Genomic DNA, 16,340 nt, shown 5'->3' with positions numbered 1-16,340 from the left:
TTCAAAATGAGTATAAATGAAAGACAAACCCATAAAGAGGTTAAAATCGTTTCAAGTAAAATACAACAAAATCATATATTACCTCTAAAACTATAATTATGTATAACCAACTGTATCCAATTCTTGGTTTAGTTACCATAAATGTCTCTAACATAATATGATGGAAAATTGCCATTTTAGCAACAATTATAGAAAGCTAAAATATAACTGAGCACTAAGGTTGAATAATTAATGTTTTCTTGAAAACCTAATATATATTTGGTAAAAATATGAAGTCTCACCTCACTCATTAAACCTTTTATTTTATATAATACATAAACAACCATAGGTCATCCCTGCCCACCACACTGATCAGACTAAGCCTGTATGTCACGTGATGATTAAGGAAATGTAGAACTGATGAATGTTTTCACATAAAGTAGAGTTTAATTATTTCTTTGACATTCAATTTTCTTCACAAGTCATTCTGTTCTTCACAGTTAATGGTTTTGCTGCTGGCAGAATGAAAGAATCCCCGCCCCCACCCCAATCTACTATAAGCATGTTAACTCTTCACACTGTGAAAACTAGAATCTGTCACTTACTTTTTAAGAACGGATTTTATTTGACAAATAATTAATAACAGTAACAAATTAAAATTGTACATCTACCTGAAACAACAGAAAGTCACAACTGAGGTATCCTTCCTTCCCAAACCATCCATGCTTCCCAATATCCTCCTTTTCACCACTGCTACATCCCGGTACATGTCATTCCTAAAATTTTACCTACATTTAGGAATTCATTTCTATACCACTTTCCACAACTACACTTACACATTTATCCATCTACATATAAAACTTTTCTTAATCAAAAAGAATTATGCTATACGTTCTAGTATGTAACTTTTTTTTTTGAGTCATTTGTTGAGGTAAAATACCTATAATATAAAATTAAACATTTTATCTGGGTGAATGTTAAAACCACAATGTTACTCATGTGGAACCTTCATAAGATTGTATATCAATACCTTAATTAAGAAAAAATTAACCATTTTAAAGTGAACAGTTCAGTGGCAGTTTAGTACATTTACAATGTTGTGCAACCCCCTCCACTAGTTTATAAAACAACTCTGTTGCTCTAAAGTGAAACCCTTTACCCATTAACAAGTTTCTCCCTATTTTCCCCTCCCTGCCAGTCCTCAGCAACTGCCAATTTGCATTCTGTCTCTATGGACTTATCTGTTCTAGATACTTTATATAAATGGAGTCACCTAAGTGACTTTGTATCTGGCTTCTGTCAGTTAAGCATATGTTCTGAGGTTCATCCATGTAGCATGTACTTTCACTCTTTTTAATGCTGAAAAAAAGTTCCACTGTTATGTATATATCATTTTATTTCCATTCATCCATTGATGACTATCTGGGCTGTTTCTAGCAACTTTCTTCTTGTCCTTAAAAAGACACTATAGATATTTTCCCAGGCTAATACAAGGACCTTATTAGTTTTTCGCTTAAGCGTTTTTAAAAAATCTCTGGTAAAACATCATTTCACCTATCTTTGTATTTTGATATGCATCTCTAAAACTAAGAACACTTACTAACAATGATGCCGTTATCGCTCAGATTTTAATCATTAAAAGTACTAATTTTACTTGTTCTGTTTGTAATTTGAGGTATTACCTAAAGTTATATTCAACTGTAGAACCTTTTCAGTGATCTCTTGAATTTGACTTCTATTTAAATTTTATGCCTTGAAAATGATGAGTTAGCTAAATTTACCTAAGTGATAAATCTTGCCTTTATTCCTCCAAGAAATTTCTACACAAATTAGGAAACATAAAAATGTAACACATTTTATAATATTTTGATTAGTCTGTATGGTGGAAAAAAATCATGAGATTAATGAAGTAAAGACTACATGTATTTTGAATACTGAATTTTTCCAAGTTTTCTGAAAAAATAAAGCACTGTTGCTATCAATAATGGTGACCAGTACTGCAGTATAATTAAAGAACTAGCCCTATCTCATTAAAAGCTGTTAGTATTGCTATAACTTGGGTCAAAGTAAAAACCGGTCCAACCTAAAAAGGATCTCCTGTGATATTATATATATTACTTTACAGTATTTAAGCATTTTCACTTCTTAAAAAGGTACAATAAGCCAACTTACAAAGGAAAATACTGATGTTTATATTATTAAAATAAATTTATGTCTTCAAAAATACTTGCACTCATTCCAAATCAACTCCTTTATTTAACATATAAATATGGATTTAACATGGATATGGATTTAACATATCCAGAGAAGTATGGCTCACAAGTATTATTTTCTCTAATTCACAGATGAGACAACTGAAGCCAACAAAAATGGCATGTTTAATGTCATACAGCTATAAAATAGGCAAGTCATTCAGAAGACTGATTTTGTTAGTTATAAAAAGAAAAACAGAGGTAACTAAATCACTTTGTTAAATGTAATATATTTGAAAATTTAAACAATAGTTAATATTCTAACAGAGATACCTGGTAAAGAACAGCTATTTTTATAGTAAATAAATATACTGGTACCTAAAATCTGTTTCATTTTATCTAAGAGGAAAAAAATTCATGTTTTTTTCCTAAAAAATTATGAAAATAGTTCTTGAATTAGAATTCATCTATCAGACAATAATAATAGTGTATATCTGACGTCTCTGTGATGTGGTACATCATGTTTAAATTTTTTCTAAATGGTGAAAAGTTTTGCAAGACAATTCATTTGTTATAAAGCTTGCATGTCAATATTCAAAGCAAAACAATCTTAAAAGATGTCTGACTCACCTATGACAAAATTTTAATCCAACTTCGAGTTAAAGCCATGCATGATACTAAAAATCTTTTCCTAAACTTTAAACATACATTTTAATTGGTGGCATCTTCAAAGACTGATTCACAAAGAAAGCAGGTGCCGTCACCAATTATGATTATACAGCAAGATTCACTTTTCCTCCCCTGCACCTATTTTTCCCATTTTTAACTATGAATGGATAACTCAGAGGATAACCAATAAAGACTACAATTCATTAACATCAATTTTCTAGTTGATGCTCATCAGTTGGTAGTTTAGAAGATTTTACTGGAGAATATTCACTACATTAAAAAAAAAACCAACAAAAACAAAAGAAAAAACAGAAGTAAGGAAATAGACTTGGTGCTGTCCAGTACAGTCACTGGAAATCTTACCTAAGGCTGAACGAGAAGGAGCCTCAAAGCGTTTATACCCCATGAGGTTCCTGAGAAATGTATCCGAGGCACACTGGCAGGGCATTATGAAGTGATTTCTACTGCCACTGGCCATATTGTACCTGTGCTGTGGATATTTAGAGTCCAGTTTCCAAAGCTGTCAATTTGGCACCTTTCCCAAGCACTACATTCACTTAAAATAAAACAAAACAAAATTTATAATTCAAAGAACAAAAGAACACAGAAACTGCTACTGAAGCAACTTCACAGTTGTGATACAAACCAAAAATAAATAAGAATAGTGAAAGACCAGTGATATTTTTTATTTTAAGATTCTTTGTTTAAACTTTATATCCAACTTTATATAAAGTTTAAGCCAGATAGTTTAGGTACTTTTGTACTACACAAGTAAACACTTCTGTTTAAAATGTCTTCATTGTATTTTATACTATTTAATCTCAGTATTCAAATAGATTTAAGAAACTATGCTTTACTAATGATTCCATACATACCCAATATTGTGCCCTGAAATATCTAAATGGCAAACTGGAAAAACCGGGAGAAGCTATGTTCACAATTATTAAAAATAAATTTAAAGAATTTATATACCTGTAGCTGACCATTTAATGAACTCAAGTCTTCTGCTTTCTTCTCTAAAGACTGAACCCAGACTTTCCTTTTTTGTCGGCATCTTGAAGCTGCTGCTCTATTTCGCTCCAGAAACTTCCTCCTTTTTTCATCAGGATCTTCATTAGCTGCTCTTCTTCGACGACCACTTGTATTTTGGGTCTGTGGAGTTGTGTGAGCTGGAGAAGCCTATGATAAACACAAATGGAAGCGTTTTATAAACCTGTAAAGTACTAAAGTAAAAAATTTAGTGACTTCTTATTTGAATTCACTATGGGAAGCCATGTTTTCTATAATATTTTTGAAATAAAGTGTTACATTTGTAAATTTTCTTTAAAAATTGATTTCTCTAAAATTAAGAAGTATAGAAGTTCCCTCTTATCTTCAAGGAATATGTCCTGAGACCCCCAGGGGGTCATGAAACTGCAGTAGTACCGAACCCTACCTATACCTTTTTCCTACATATATGTATATATGATAAACTTTAATTTATAATTTAGGAACAGAAAGAGATACACAACAATAAAAGAGAACAATTTTAACAATATGCTGTAATTAAAGTTATGTGAATGCAGTCTAAGTATCTTATTTTACCAAACTCACCCTTTTTCTTATGATGATGTGAGACAATAAAATACCTATGTGATATGAAGTGAAGTGAGTGAATGACACAGGCATTGTGATGTAATGTTAGACTACTACTGACCTGACCATTAGTCAGAAGGATCATGTGCTTTCAGACTGCAGATGACTGCAGGTAAGCCACACTGTGGAAACAAAACTGTGGATAAAGGGCAACTACTACTATACATCCTTTGGTATACTCAACTTTTAATTTTTTGAAATTTAGAATCAGTCTTTTTCTAAAAAGGTCAGATTCATATAATTATCAATACTCATTTCTTGGTGAGCAGAATCTCACAAGAGTCCACAATTTTCATTTTAATTGATGCCCTCTTCTCTGGCCCCTCAACAGATAACCTAAACAGATCAGTAGGAGACAGAAATCTTCAGTCACTAGTGATAGTGTTTATAGAGACATTCTGTTGACTACAGAACAGTAACTTTTTCCACACCTCTCATAAATTCCAAAATTGTGCCACAGAACACTTGACTATGGGAGACAGGAAATGCACCCTTGGAAATAGTGCAAAGGAAATAGTACTTTTTGGCCCCATGCACATGATCCCAAGAAGCTTGAAATCAGTTGTTCATATATAACTAGATTTAAAATAATTATGAACAAATAAAACTTCTATCTTCTAATCTATATGATAAACAATATCTTATATATAAGCTCAAGGTTAAGTTCTGCAAGAAAATCACCAAAGTAGTTCCCTACAAACTCCAAAAAATACAAAGCTATCATTTAATTCCTTTACCAAGTAACTAGCATTAAAAATTATGAGGGTGTTATTTCATTCATACTGTATTTTCATTATAATAAAGAACAAATATTAGATTGTTTATTTTACCTACGTAATTGCAAGTTAATTCTAGAAAAATATTTGGCTGGCTTCAAGAATCGCAACTTTAAAATATTTTCTTCTTTTCATCCTCTTATTAGTGGCAGGTTTTTTTCTTTTACTCATTTGGCTGAATAGGAGAGAACAGTTTTTGTTTTTAAATTTACGACTCAGTTATTACAACACAGGTTAATGACAAGTAGAAGCAGAAATTATTACTGAGTTACATGTGTATATTTTTTTGCCTAACAAGGATTTGAGGCTACTTAGAGGCATATATTCCTTCTCTCTGTCCTTCCATTGAGTCATTCATTCCACTTAATTAAAAAAGACATAGTAAAACTATTCTAGAAGCTAGAGAAACCTCAGTGAACAAACAGATAAAGTCCTGCCCTCCTGGAGTTCCCATCCAATACAGTAAAATAAAAAGATATCAATAAAAAATAGATCAAGGGAAACTAGAGCTAGTATAAGAAAATAAACTCTATTCATTTCTTTTCTTTTTTAAATTAATTTATAAAGGTGTAAAAGCCATAGTTAGCTTGCAGACCATGCAATGGAACAGCCATGGGCTGGCATTTGGCCCGTGAGCCAGTTTGCTAACCCCTGAATTATGACATTAAAATACATACTTACTCACTTTCTTTCTTCCTCTGTACCTACGTAAAGTTAAAGTTGTTTAGTGGATGACAACCACAGCTATGTTCCACTTTATCTTAAGTTTGTGAAATAAAATAGTTATCTAAATTTCTATGCTTAGGAGGCAATCTAAAACTTGCTCTTTTCCTGTTTCTCTAATTGTAAAGTTTTGCTTTAAAGGCCAATGCTAATATTCTTTAAGTAGAGAAAAGTTCTAAATAGAGTTCTGAAACATTTAACAGAAATATATCAAACCCTTTAGTGTAGAAATATACTAAGGACATATAGAAATATCAATCATCCAATAGGCAGTGACAAGCTAGAGATTGAATTAGAAGCACCTCTAGTATGAACAGCTCCCATAAAACATAACTGTTCCTTTGGTTACGTTTCACAAATTTTAACTCAAGAATCATTTGATTTATATTAGTAATATAATGCATAAATACATTACTTGTTGAATCCAATCAACAGAAAAAAATATTTTATTTAAAAAGTACTGATAGATATTGTGCGCCATCTCAGACCAACATACATAGTTACATACAGAATCACTTATAGGATGTCCTCAGCAGTAACAACTGCTTAACTACCTACATTTATTAACTACCTACATTTATTTATTCATTTTTGGGTATCACTATTTTTACACTGAACTACCTACCTTTCCTAAGGTTTCTGATATACTTTTGAAATAGCAATATGACCAGAAATTACTTTTTCAAAGTATATAAAGTAGTCATTTAAGTTACACTGTACTGTTTTTTTAAGGATGATAACAAAGTGCTGAATGACAAAAACAACACACATACCGGAGTTTCTGTAGTAGACGTGGCTGGCTGTTGTAATGACTGTGGTCGAGATTCCTCTGACTGAGTCCTAACCAATCCGCTACCATGACCTTTGACAGTATCACCATTAGTAACTGGAGGATGTTGCTGAGTCAAAGCAGCTTTTAATCTCTGAAATGAAAATACAAATTTTTCAAAAAGTTCCCTCCTTCCAACCAAATCCAGTTCCCAGCATGCTTTGGTTAACCAAAAAAGCTATTTGTTAAGGAGTACATAAATACATTCAGCTGTAAAATTCATTTTGACTTATTGTATTCCATTGCATTTCATAAGATCATTACAAATATCAATAAGAGAATACGACCTTTGGAAAGCTTCCCAAAGTCTTTTTGTCTAGTACTACTAGAGGATTCTAAAGATGGCTGTTCCTAATCAATTCTGAGAAAATAAAAATTTTCAATTTTTTTTCCTTCTCCAACAGAGACACTGTTGAGTGAAAATAACTAGCTTTGTTCAACTAAAATAATGACACAAGTTGATGATGGATACTTTTACCTTTTTCTCCCATTTTTACATTCCAATCTTCTCAGACTCTGCCTAGATTCTGAGACCTAAATCTCTTCTTCCAGATTTGGTCCATTTGGTTTCTGCTTGTAGGTTTGAGGTCAGTGCTTACTCGGACATTGACCTGAGGTTGCTTTTTTGGCCACTATACTGTCAGACTAAACCCCCTTCCTAGAACCTACAGCTGGGCTTGCTATCACTTAGGTCTTCCCTGCCTTCAGTAAACAGACCTAGTTCCAAGTCTATTCCTTCCACTATGTTCCATTTTGCGAGTTAACTGAACTGCACCTGACTGGATGTCCAAGTATGACAGGTCTAGCATTCAAATGAGGCCACAGATATTCACGACTATCTTTTTTATAAAGACATAATTTGAATAATGCTTTTTATTCTATCAGCAAACGTGTCATATGTGAGTATCTTACCTCCCCAATCAGACAGTAAGCTCTTTAAGTGCAGGGGGTTGTCTTGGATTGCTTTGTATCCTTTAGCAACTGATACATTGCTTTGCTTACAGTGGTGAAAACAAATATATTTGCTAACATAGAAAATGGTTTCTTTGATGAAAATGGCCCATGTGATCTTTGGGGGAAGTTTTATTGTAATGATCTGTAAATATAAAATAATTAGCAGAAGATAATCATACTACAATATCTTAGCAATGAAAAGGGACCTTAGGGACCCGAGAGACCTGGGGCTATTATTGTTGATATTGATCTTAGTAACTGAGACATAGTCCTTGAGGCCAAAATGAAGTTTTATCAGAAAATTTAATGCAGAGATACATCCATTACATTTTCTTAAGATCCACATTCAGGTGCGTATTTGTGGGGAGACAGACTACAAAAATGATAGGAAAACTATGCCAAAATCTACCCAATGCTTACCAAACTTCCCAGAAGTAAATAAAACTGCCTGGGTATTATGTATTAAAAACATATTCTTGTACAATCTTTCCTATCTTCCTTCCCTGGATACAGCAGAAAATGGTAGGTAAGAGAGAGAAGAGCTTTGAAAAGGCCCCCAACATGATTTTAGTACAACTGCTTTCATTCATTCCAACTAAGAACAATGTAGAAAATTCTACAACTATTCAAAAATTTGTAACTTCTTTTATTCTCATCTAAATATTATCTTCTTGTCATCTATAAAGTGGTTCAGATGCCTTAAAAACTGAAGCACACATGAAGAGGTCACCAAAATTTTCACTGAGGCAGTTAACTAAACCTAGACAATTGTTAGATATTTCTCTTCACTGTTAATCATCGCAGATTCTGTGTATGATTTTAAAAACAAAGTTGGTAGTTTAAGAAAAGTTTTACTGAAATATGTTACATACAGTAAGATCAACTCTTTTCAGTGTACAGTTCAATGAGTTTTAAGAAGCACCCCCTACAATCAGGATATATAACAGTTCTATCAGTACCCCCAAATTACTTCATGCTCCTTTTCTGTCACTTTCCTCCCATCTCTGACCCCTAGAAAGCACTAATATGTTTTCTGATCCCCAAAGTTTTGCCTTTTCTAGAATACCATCAAAATGGAATCACATGGTGTATATTAGCCTTTTGAATCTGGCTTCTTTCCTTCAGCATAATGCACTGGAGATGTGTGCTGTGTTTTCAGTAGTTTTTCAATGAGTATCCCTATTTTACAGGTTAGGAAAAGAAACCAAAGATCATCTGCCCAAGGTCAATGGTAGCTAACACACAGCTAACTGATGGGGTATGTGGAAATGGGTGGACTAAAAATAGAATTAGATAAATGACCAAAGAGGTAGTTGGCTTCAATCAGGTAGGAATATTTATGCTAAATGGTCAAAGAACTGAAAGTAGAAAGACAGGAAGTTTGGAAGTGTGGATCATATAGAAAGAACAAAGGAGGACAATCTGCATAATTATGTATTTTAAAAACAGAATGTTACAGACATCAAATTACAATGCACATGTCTCCCTCAATCAATTGTTTAACATTACCAAATCCTAGTTTTCATAACTGTCAAACCCAGTGCATGACCTAAGATTGCACTGAGTGAATTTTAGGAACTACAGAGTAGCAAAATGTAAGCTTAAATAAGGGTCTGGGAAAAAAAAGAAAATATAATGCACAGTGCCTAGTAGTCTACACTGTTAGGTTAGGACTTTTATTTCGGGGTCTAAAATGTACATAAATATAAAATATAAGCAGTGGTTGAGATGTGGAACTTGGTAAATTATGTATTGGTAAAACATTTTTAAGTCCTTAGGTAGAAAACATCATAGAACTGAAGAGCATTTAAAGTTTTATAGCGAAGAGCTTAACTCTCAGAATTAATGAAATACAGTAACTGCACATAGGGGAGTCTGAAGTACATAAACATCAGTCTCTTGAATAATCTTTAGTAGGGCAAGTTACTACCTTATAGAGCACTTAAAAGCAGCATCAGTATTCATTCATTATCCTCTCTTGACTGCCCTAGTGTATACCATACTCATCCAGTGAGGAATCTCTAATGTTTGCTCCATGCTGTTACACTGATTACAACCGGTCTGACTTGGAAAGCGTGCAAATGGGTACAAAATGTAAGAAAAAGATCTTCAAGGGTTAATTAACACTGTTCTGAATTGCATTTATTATAAACAAAAATAGATGTATGCCAGAAAATATTAGAATAAGATGAAAAAAGTTCACTAAATGATTCATGTAAATTTTTTCATTAATAGAAAGTTATTTAAAATATCCACCTATATATATTTGCTGGAGACATTTTATAGGAGGACAAATAGTTTTGTTCAAAAAACATTAATGAAAACATATATAAATGTAATGGAGATTTACTTTACAAAAGAATTTTGGAGCTTGCAGAGATATTGGAAATAATTAATCTACAGATACTAGGAAGGCCCAAAAAGACTGAAGTTCCTTCCCAGAATGACAGCGTTCATTAGAAGCAGAGCTAGGACCAGAAATTCCCTGTTGACTCCTCATTCGCTGAAAATATTTTAAACAAAAGTTTTGCTTCACTAGCGCTTTAATCTAATAATAGGTATTCTAAGTGTATTAGTAATCAAAAAGAAGAGTTATCAGATATTGGTGACTCCATTACTAAGATCAAAACTTCTCTTAATAGAGAAATTTAATATAAGTAAATAAAGATTGAGTACTCAGAGAAATAAAGATGTTAAAAAGATCTGAAGTCACCAAAAGGTACAATAAAACTTAGGCATAATTTTAATTTTAAACTAAAAGTATACATTGTTTGAAAGAAAACTAAAATATCTTTATTACCATATTTCTAAGCAGACTAGTGTTTTAATATTTGAAATTAACTTTTGGTGATGTAAAATTCAACATGTATACTGAAATTTGTTTTTTTAGAGAGATACAGACTTGTGTCAATTAATTAGAGGGTGAACAGTTTGTTGTGACCAATCTGACACACTCATTCTAATGGCTAATCTACAAAAACTGATTTGCTATCCAAATACTATGCTGTATGTTGCACCCTTGAAAACAAATTTTATCACATCTGTCAGAACTTAGTAAGAACAAACTACTACATCATAGTTCAAAGAAAAAACATAATGCTCTCTAGAAACAAATTATGAAAAAGTCAGATCCATATTTCATATGTGCCACAAAAGCTCATCAGAGTAATAACCATCCTTCTCCTGGGTGTTATCCTACCATCTGCTGCTGTATTACTTATCTTTATTTTGCAACTAATTAACAGCATAATCTTCTAAATTCAGCAAGTTAATTATCATTATTGTGGTCTTTGCAGCTTCATCAGTCCTCATGAAGTCTTGTCTCCCCACCCCCAGAGAACATATGAAAATGAAGTAGGTTGGGAGAGAGTCTGTTTCTTTAGAGTGGGCTCATTAGGTGTTTGCTGATTAGCTTGGCATGCAGAGGCAGGTCAGAAGAATTCTGCTGAACATGAGGTTCCATGCAGGGCCCAACTAAGTTAAGGTAGGTTTCTGAACATTCGCCAAGATGCCCTCTGTCAGCTCTCAGTAGAAACCCCCTGCAGAAAAACCTACTCACTACCCACTGTGTGCAAAGATATTTATTAGTTTGTCACACAAGTCTTGAAGGAATGATTCTGGAAAACAGTACTTAAATACATAACTAAATATTAAACAAAACTCCTAGATAATTAACATTTCCTTATTCAGAAGAGTTACTTTGGATATAAATATTACATAAGAAAATTGTTTTATTAGAAGAGTACCACAGATAACAAATATCTATGGTTTATGTGTTTAATGACAAACAAAACCTCTAAACCTAAATTTGGTAAGATCCAGTAAAATTATACAGAAAACAGCAGATCCTAGGAATTTTTTCTGTAGCATTAAAAAGAACCAGATAATTTTGTATCTGTGAATCCCCACCTACTTTTTAAACCACATTCTTACTTTTCTCCAAAGACTTAAAAGTTCTTTAAATAAAACAACAAGCTTGTTCTGAATTCTTTAGTAACAAAGAAGGATCTTTTTCATATTTACATAGTAGACATAAACACAATACATATATATCATCTCTAAGAACTGGGCACTGGCACTGAAAATCAGGAAACCACAAAAGCATCCTGGGTTACCTTAGGGTACGAATAACTTTCTCTTTAGCTGTATTGTGCTACTCATTCTTGTGTGTTCCAATGCTGCAATTTCTTTTACATTATTATTATTTTTTTTGGTATCACGAATCTACAATTACATGATGAACATTATGTCTATCAGACTACCCCCCCACCAAGTCCCCCCCACAAACCCCATCACAGTCACTACCCATCAGCGCAACAAGATGCCACAGTCACCACCTGTCCTCTCTGCGTTGCACAGCGCTCCCAGTGCCTCCCCCCACATTATACATGCTAATCGTAATGCCCCCTTTCTTCCCACACCCCCTTATCCCACCCTTCCCACCCACCCTCTCCAGTCCCTTTCCCTTTGGTAACTGCTAGTCAGTCCATTCTTGGGTTCTCTGATTCTGCTGCTGTTTTGTTCCTTCAGTTTACCTTTGTTCTTATACTCCACATATGAGTGAAATCATTTGGTACTTGTCTTTCTCCACCTGGCTTATTTCACTGAGCATAATAGCCTCCAGCTCCAACCATGTTGTTGCAAATGGTAGGATTTGTCTACTTTTTATGGATGAATAATATTCCATTATGTATATGGACCACTTCTTCTTTATCCATTCATCTACTGATGGACACTTAGGTTGCTTCCATTTCTTGGCTTTTGTGAATAGTGCTGTGACAAACATAGGGGTGCATCTGTCTTTTTCAAACTGGGCTGCTACATTCTTAGGGTAAATTGCTAGCGGTGGAAATCCTGGGTCAAATGGTATTCCTATTTTGACTTTTTTGAGAAACCTCCATATGGCTTTCTACAATGGTTGAACTAATTTACATTCCCACCGGCAGTGTAGGAGGGTTCCCCTTTCTCCACAACCTCACCATTTGTTGTTACTTGTCTTTTGGATGGTGGCGACCCTTACTGGTGTAAGGTGATATCTCATTGTGGTTTTAATTTGCATTTCTCTGATGATTAGCAATGTGGAGCATCTTTTCATGTGTCTGTTGGCCATCTGAATTTCTTCTTTGGAGAACTGTCCACCTCCTCTGACCATTTTTCAATTGGCTTATTTGCTTTTTGTTTGTTGAGGTATGTGAGCCCTTTATATATTTTGGATGTCAACCCTTTATCGGCTCTGTCATTTATGAGTATATTCTCCCATACTGTAGGATGACTTTTTGTTATATTGATGGTGTCCTTTGCTGTACAGCTTTTCAGCTTGATATAGTCCCACTTGTTCATTTTTGCTTTTGTTTCCCGTGCCAGGGAAGATATGTTCATGAAGAAGTCGCTCATGTTTATGTCCATGAGATTTTTGCCTATGTTTTTTTCTAAGAGTTTTATGGTTTCATGACTTACATTCAGGTCTTAGATCCATTTCAAATTTACTTTTGTGTATGGTGTTAGACAACAATCCAGTTTCATTCTCTTACATGTAGCTGTCCAATTTTGCCAACACCAGCGGTTGAAGAGGCTGTCATTGCACCATTGTATGTCCATAGCTCATTTATATTAATTGACCATATGTGTTTGGGTTAATATCTGGACTCTCTATTCTGTTCCACTGGTCTGTGGGTCTGTTCTTGTGCCAGTATCAAATTGTCTTGATTACTGTGGCTTTGTAGTAGAGCTTGAAGTTGGGGAGCGAGATCCTCCCTGCTTTATTCTTCCTTCTCCGGATTGCTTTGGCTATTCGGGGTCTTTGATGGTTCCATATCAATTTTAAAACTATTTGTTCCAGTTTGTTGAAGAATGCTGTTGGTATTTTGATAGGCATTGCACTGAATCTGTAGATTGCATTAGGCAGGATGACCATTTTGACAATATTAATTTTTCCTACCCGAGAGCATGGGATCCGTTTCCAATTGTTAGTGTTCTCTTTAATTTCTCTTAAAAGCGTCTTGTAGTTTTCAGGGTATAGGTCTTTCACTTCCTTCGTTAGGTTTATTCCTAGGTATTTTATTCTTTTTGATGCAATTGTGAATGGAATTGTTTTCCTGATTTCTTTCTGCTAGCTCATCATTAGTGTATAGGAAGCCACAGATTTCTGTTTGTTTATTTTGTTTCCTGCAACTTTGCAGAATACCGGTATTAGTTCTAGTAGTATTGGTGTGGATTCTTTAGGGATTTTTATGTACAATATCATCTCACCTGCAAATAGTGACAGTTTGACTTCTTCTTTACCAACCTGGATGCCGTGTATTTCTTTGTTTTGTCTAATTGCCGTGACTTGGACCTCCGGTACTCTGCAGTGGGGAGAGTGGGCATCCCTGCCTTGTTTCCAATCTTGGAGGAAAAGCTTTCAGCTTCTTGCTGTTAAGTATGGTGTTGGCTGTGGGTTTATCATATATGGTCTTTATTATGTTGAGGTACTTGCCCTCTATACCCATTTTGCTGAGAGTTTTTATCATGAATGGATGTTGAATTTTGTCAAATGCTTTTTCAGCATCTATGGAGATGATCATGTGGTTTTTGTCCTTCTTTTTGTTTATATGGTGGATGATGTTGATGGATTTTCAAATGTTTTACAATCCTTGTATCGCTGGGATGAATCCCACTTGGTCATGGTGTATGAACCAATTGATGTACTTTTGAATTCGGATTGCTAATATTTTGTTGACCATTTTGGCATCTAAGTTCATCAGGGATATTGGTCTGTAATTTTCTCTTTTGGTGGGGTCTTTGCCTAGTTTTGGTATTAGGGTGATGTTGGCTTCATAGAATGAGTTTGGGAGTATTCCCTCCTCTTCTGTTTTTTGGAAAACTTTAAGGAGAATGGGTATTATGACTTCTCTGTATGTCTGATAAAATTCCGAGGTAAAGATGCACCTCAAACCCAAAGACATACACAGACTAAAAGTCAAGGCATGGAAAAAGATATTTCATGCAAACAACAGGGAGAAAAAAGCAGGTGTTGCAGTACTAGTATCAGACAAAACAGATTACAAAAGAAGGAAAGTAACAAGAAATATAAAAGGACATTACATAATGATACAGGGGTCAGTCCAACAAGAGGATATAACCATTATAAATATATATGCACCCAATACAGGAGCAACAACATATGTGAAAAAGATACTAAGAGAATTAAAGGAGGAAATAGAATGCAGTGCATTCGTTCTAGGAGACTTCAACACACCACTCACTCCAAAGGACAGATCTACCAGACAGAAAATAAGTAAGGACACAGAGGCACTGAACAACACACTAGAACAGATGGACCTAATAGACATTTATAGAACTCTACACCCAAAAGCAACAGGATACACATTCTTCTCAAGTGCACATGGAACATTCTCCAGAATAGACCACATTCTAGACGACAAAAAGAGCCTCAGTAAATTCAAGAAGATTGAAATTCTACCAACCAACTTTTCAGACCACAAAGGGATAATACTAGAAATAAATTTTACAAAGAAAGCAAAAAGGCTCACAAACACATGGAGGCTTAACAACATGCTCCTCAATACTCAAAGGATCAATGACAAAATCAAAATGGAGATCCAGCAATATATGGAAACAAATGACAACAACAACACAAAGCCCGAACGTCTGTGGGACGCAGCAAAAGAAGTCTTTAGAGGAAAATATATAGTAATCCAGGCATATTTAAAGAAGGAAGAACAATCCCAAATGAATAGTCTAATGTCACTATTATCGAAATTGGAAAAAAAGAACAAATGAGGCCTAAAGTCAGCAGAAGGAGGGACATAATAAAGATCAGAGAAGAAATAAACAAAATTGAGAAGAAGAAAAACAATAGAAAAAAATCAATGAAACCAAGAGCTGGTTCTTTGAGAAAATAAGCAAAATAGATGAGCCCCTAGCCAGACTTATTAAGAGAAAAAGAGAGTCAACACACATCAACAGAATCAGAAACAAGAAAGGAAAAATCACGACAGACCCCACAGACATACAAAGAATTATTAGAAAATACTATGAAACCCTATAAGCTAACAACCTGGAAATCCTAGAAGAAACGGACAACTTCCTAGAAAAATACAACCGTCCAAGAGTGACAAAGGAAGAAAAAGAAAATCTAAACAGACCAAATACCAGCAAAGAAATTGAAGCAGTAATCAAAAAACTACCCAAGAGCAAAACCCCCATGTGAGATGGATTTACCTCGGAATTTTATCAGACATACAGAGAAGACATAATACCCATTCTCCTTAAAAGTTTTCCAAAAAACAGAAGAGGAGGGAATACTCCCAAACTCATTCTATGAAGCCAACATCACCCTAATACCAAAACTAGGCAAAGACCCCACCAAAAGAGAAAATTACAGACCAATATCCCTGATGAACTTAGATGCCAAAATGGTCAACAAAATATTAGCAATCCGAATTCAAAAGTACATCAATTGGTTCATACACCATGACCAAGTGGGATTCATCCCAGCGATACAAGGATTGTAAAACATTTGAAAATCCATCAACATCATCCACCATATAAACAAAAAGAAGGACAAAAACCACATGATCA

General features: G+C 34.3%; 1 protein-coding gene across 3 annotated transcripts in view; it reads right to left on the bottom strand.

The window, feature by feature from the left end:
* Positions 1 to 16,340, bottom strand: part of ATF2 (activating transcription factor 2) — an 86,697-nt gene that overhangs the window by 12,309 nt on the left and 58,048 nt on the right. For 2 of the 3 annotated variants that reach the window (XM_036876941.2, XM_036876942.2), the window contains 2 exons: positions 6,748 to 6,897; positions 3,813 to 4,019 (listed from right to left, as the gene is read on the bottom strand). In XM_036876941.2, coding sequence (XP_036732836.1) covers positions 3,813 to 4,019; positions 6,748 to 6,897 — 357 coding nt within the window. Of the gene's footprint in view, positions 1 to 3,203; positions 3,397 to 3,812; positions 4,020 to 6,747; positions 6,898 to 16,340 lie in introns of all 3 variants that reach the window. The other variant, XR_008998258.1, reaches the window with a different exon arrangement.

Source organism: Manis pentadactyla, chromosome 6, assembly GCF_030020395.1.
Source record: "Manis pentadactyla isolate mManPen7 chromosome 6, mManPen7.hap1, whole genome shotgun sequence".
Lineage (NCBI taxonomy): Eukaryota > Metazoa > Chordata > Mammalia > Pholidota > Manidae > Manis > Manis pentadactyla.
Note: the sequence above shows the minus strand (reverse complement) of the source record. Positions and strands in the feature narration are given on the sequence as shown.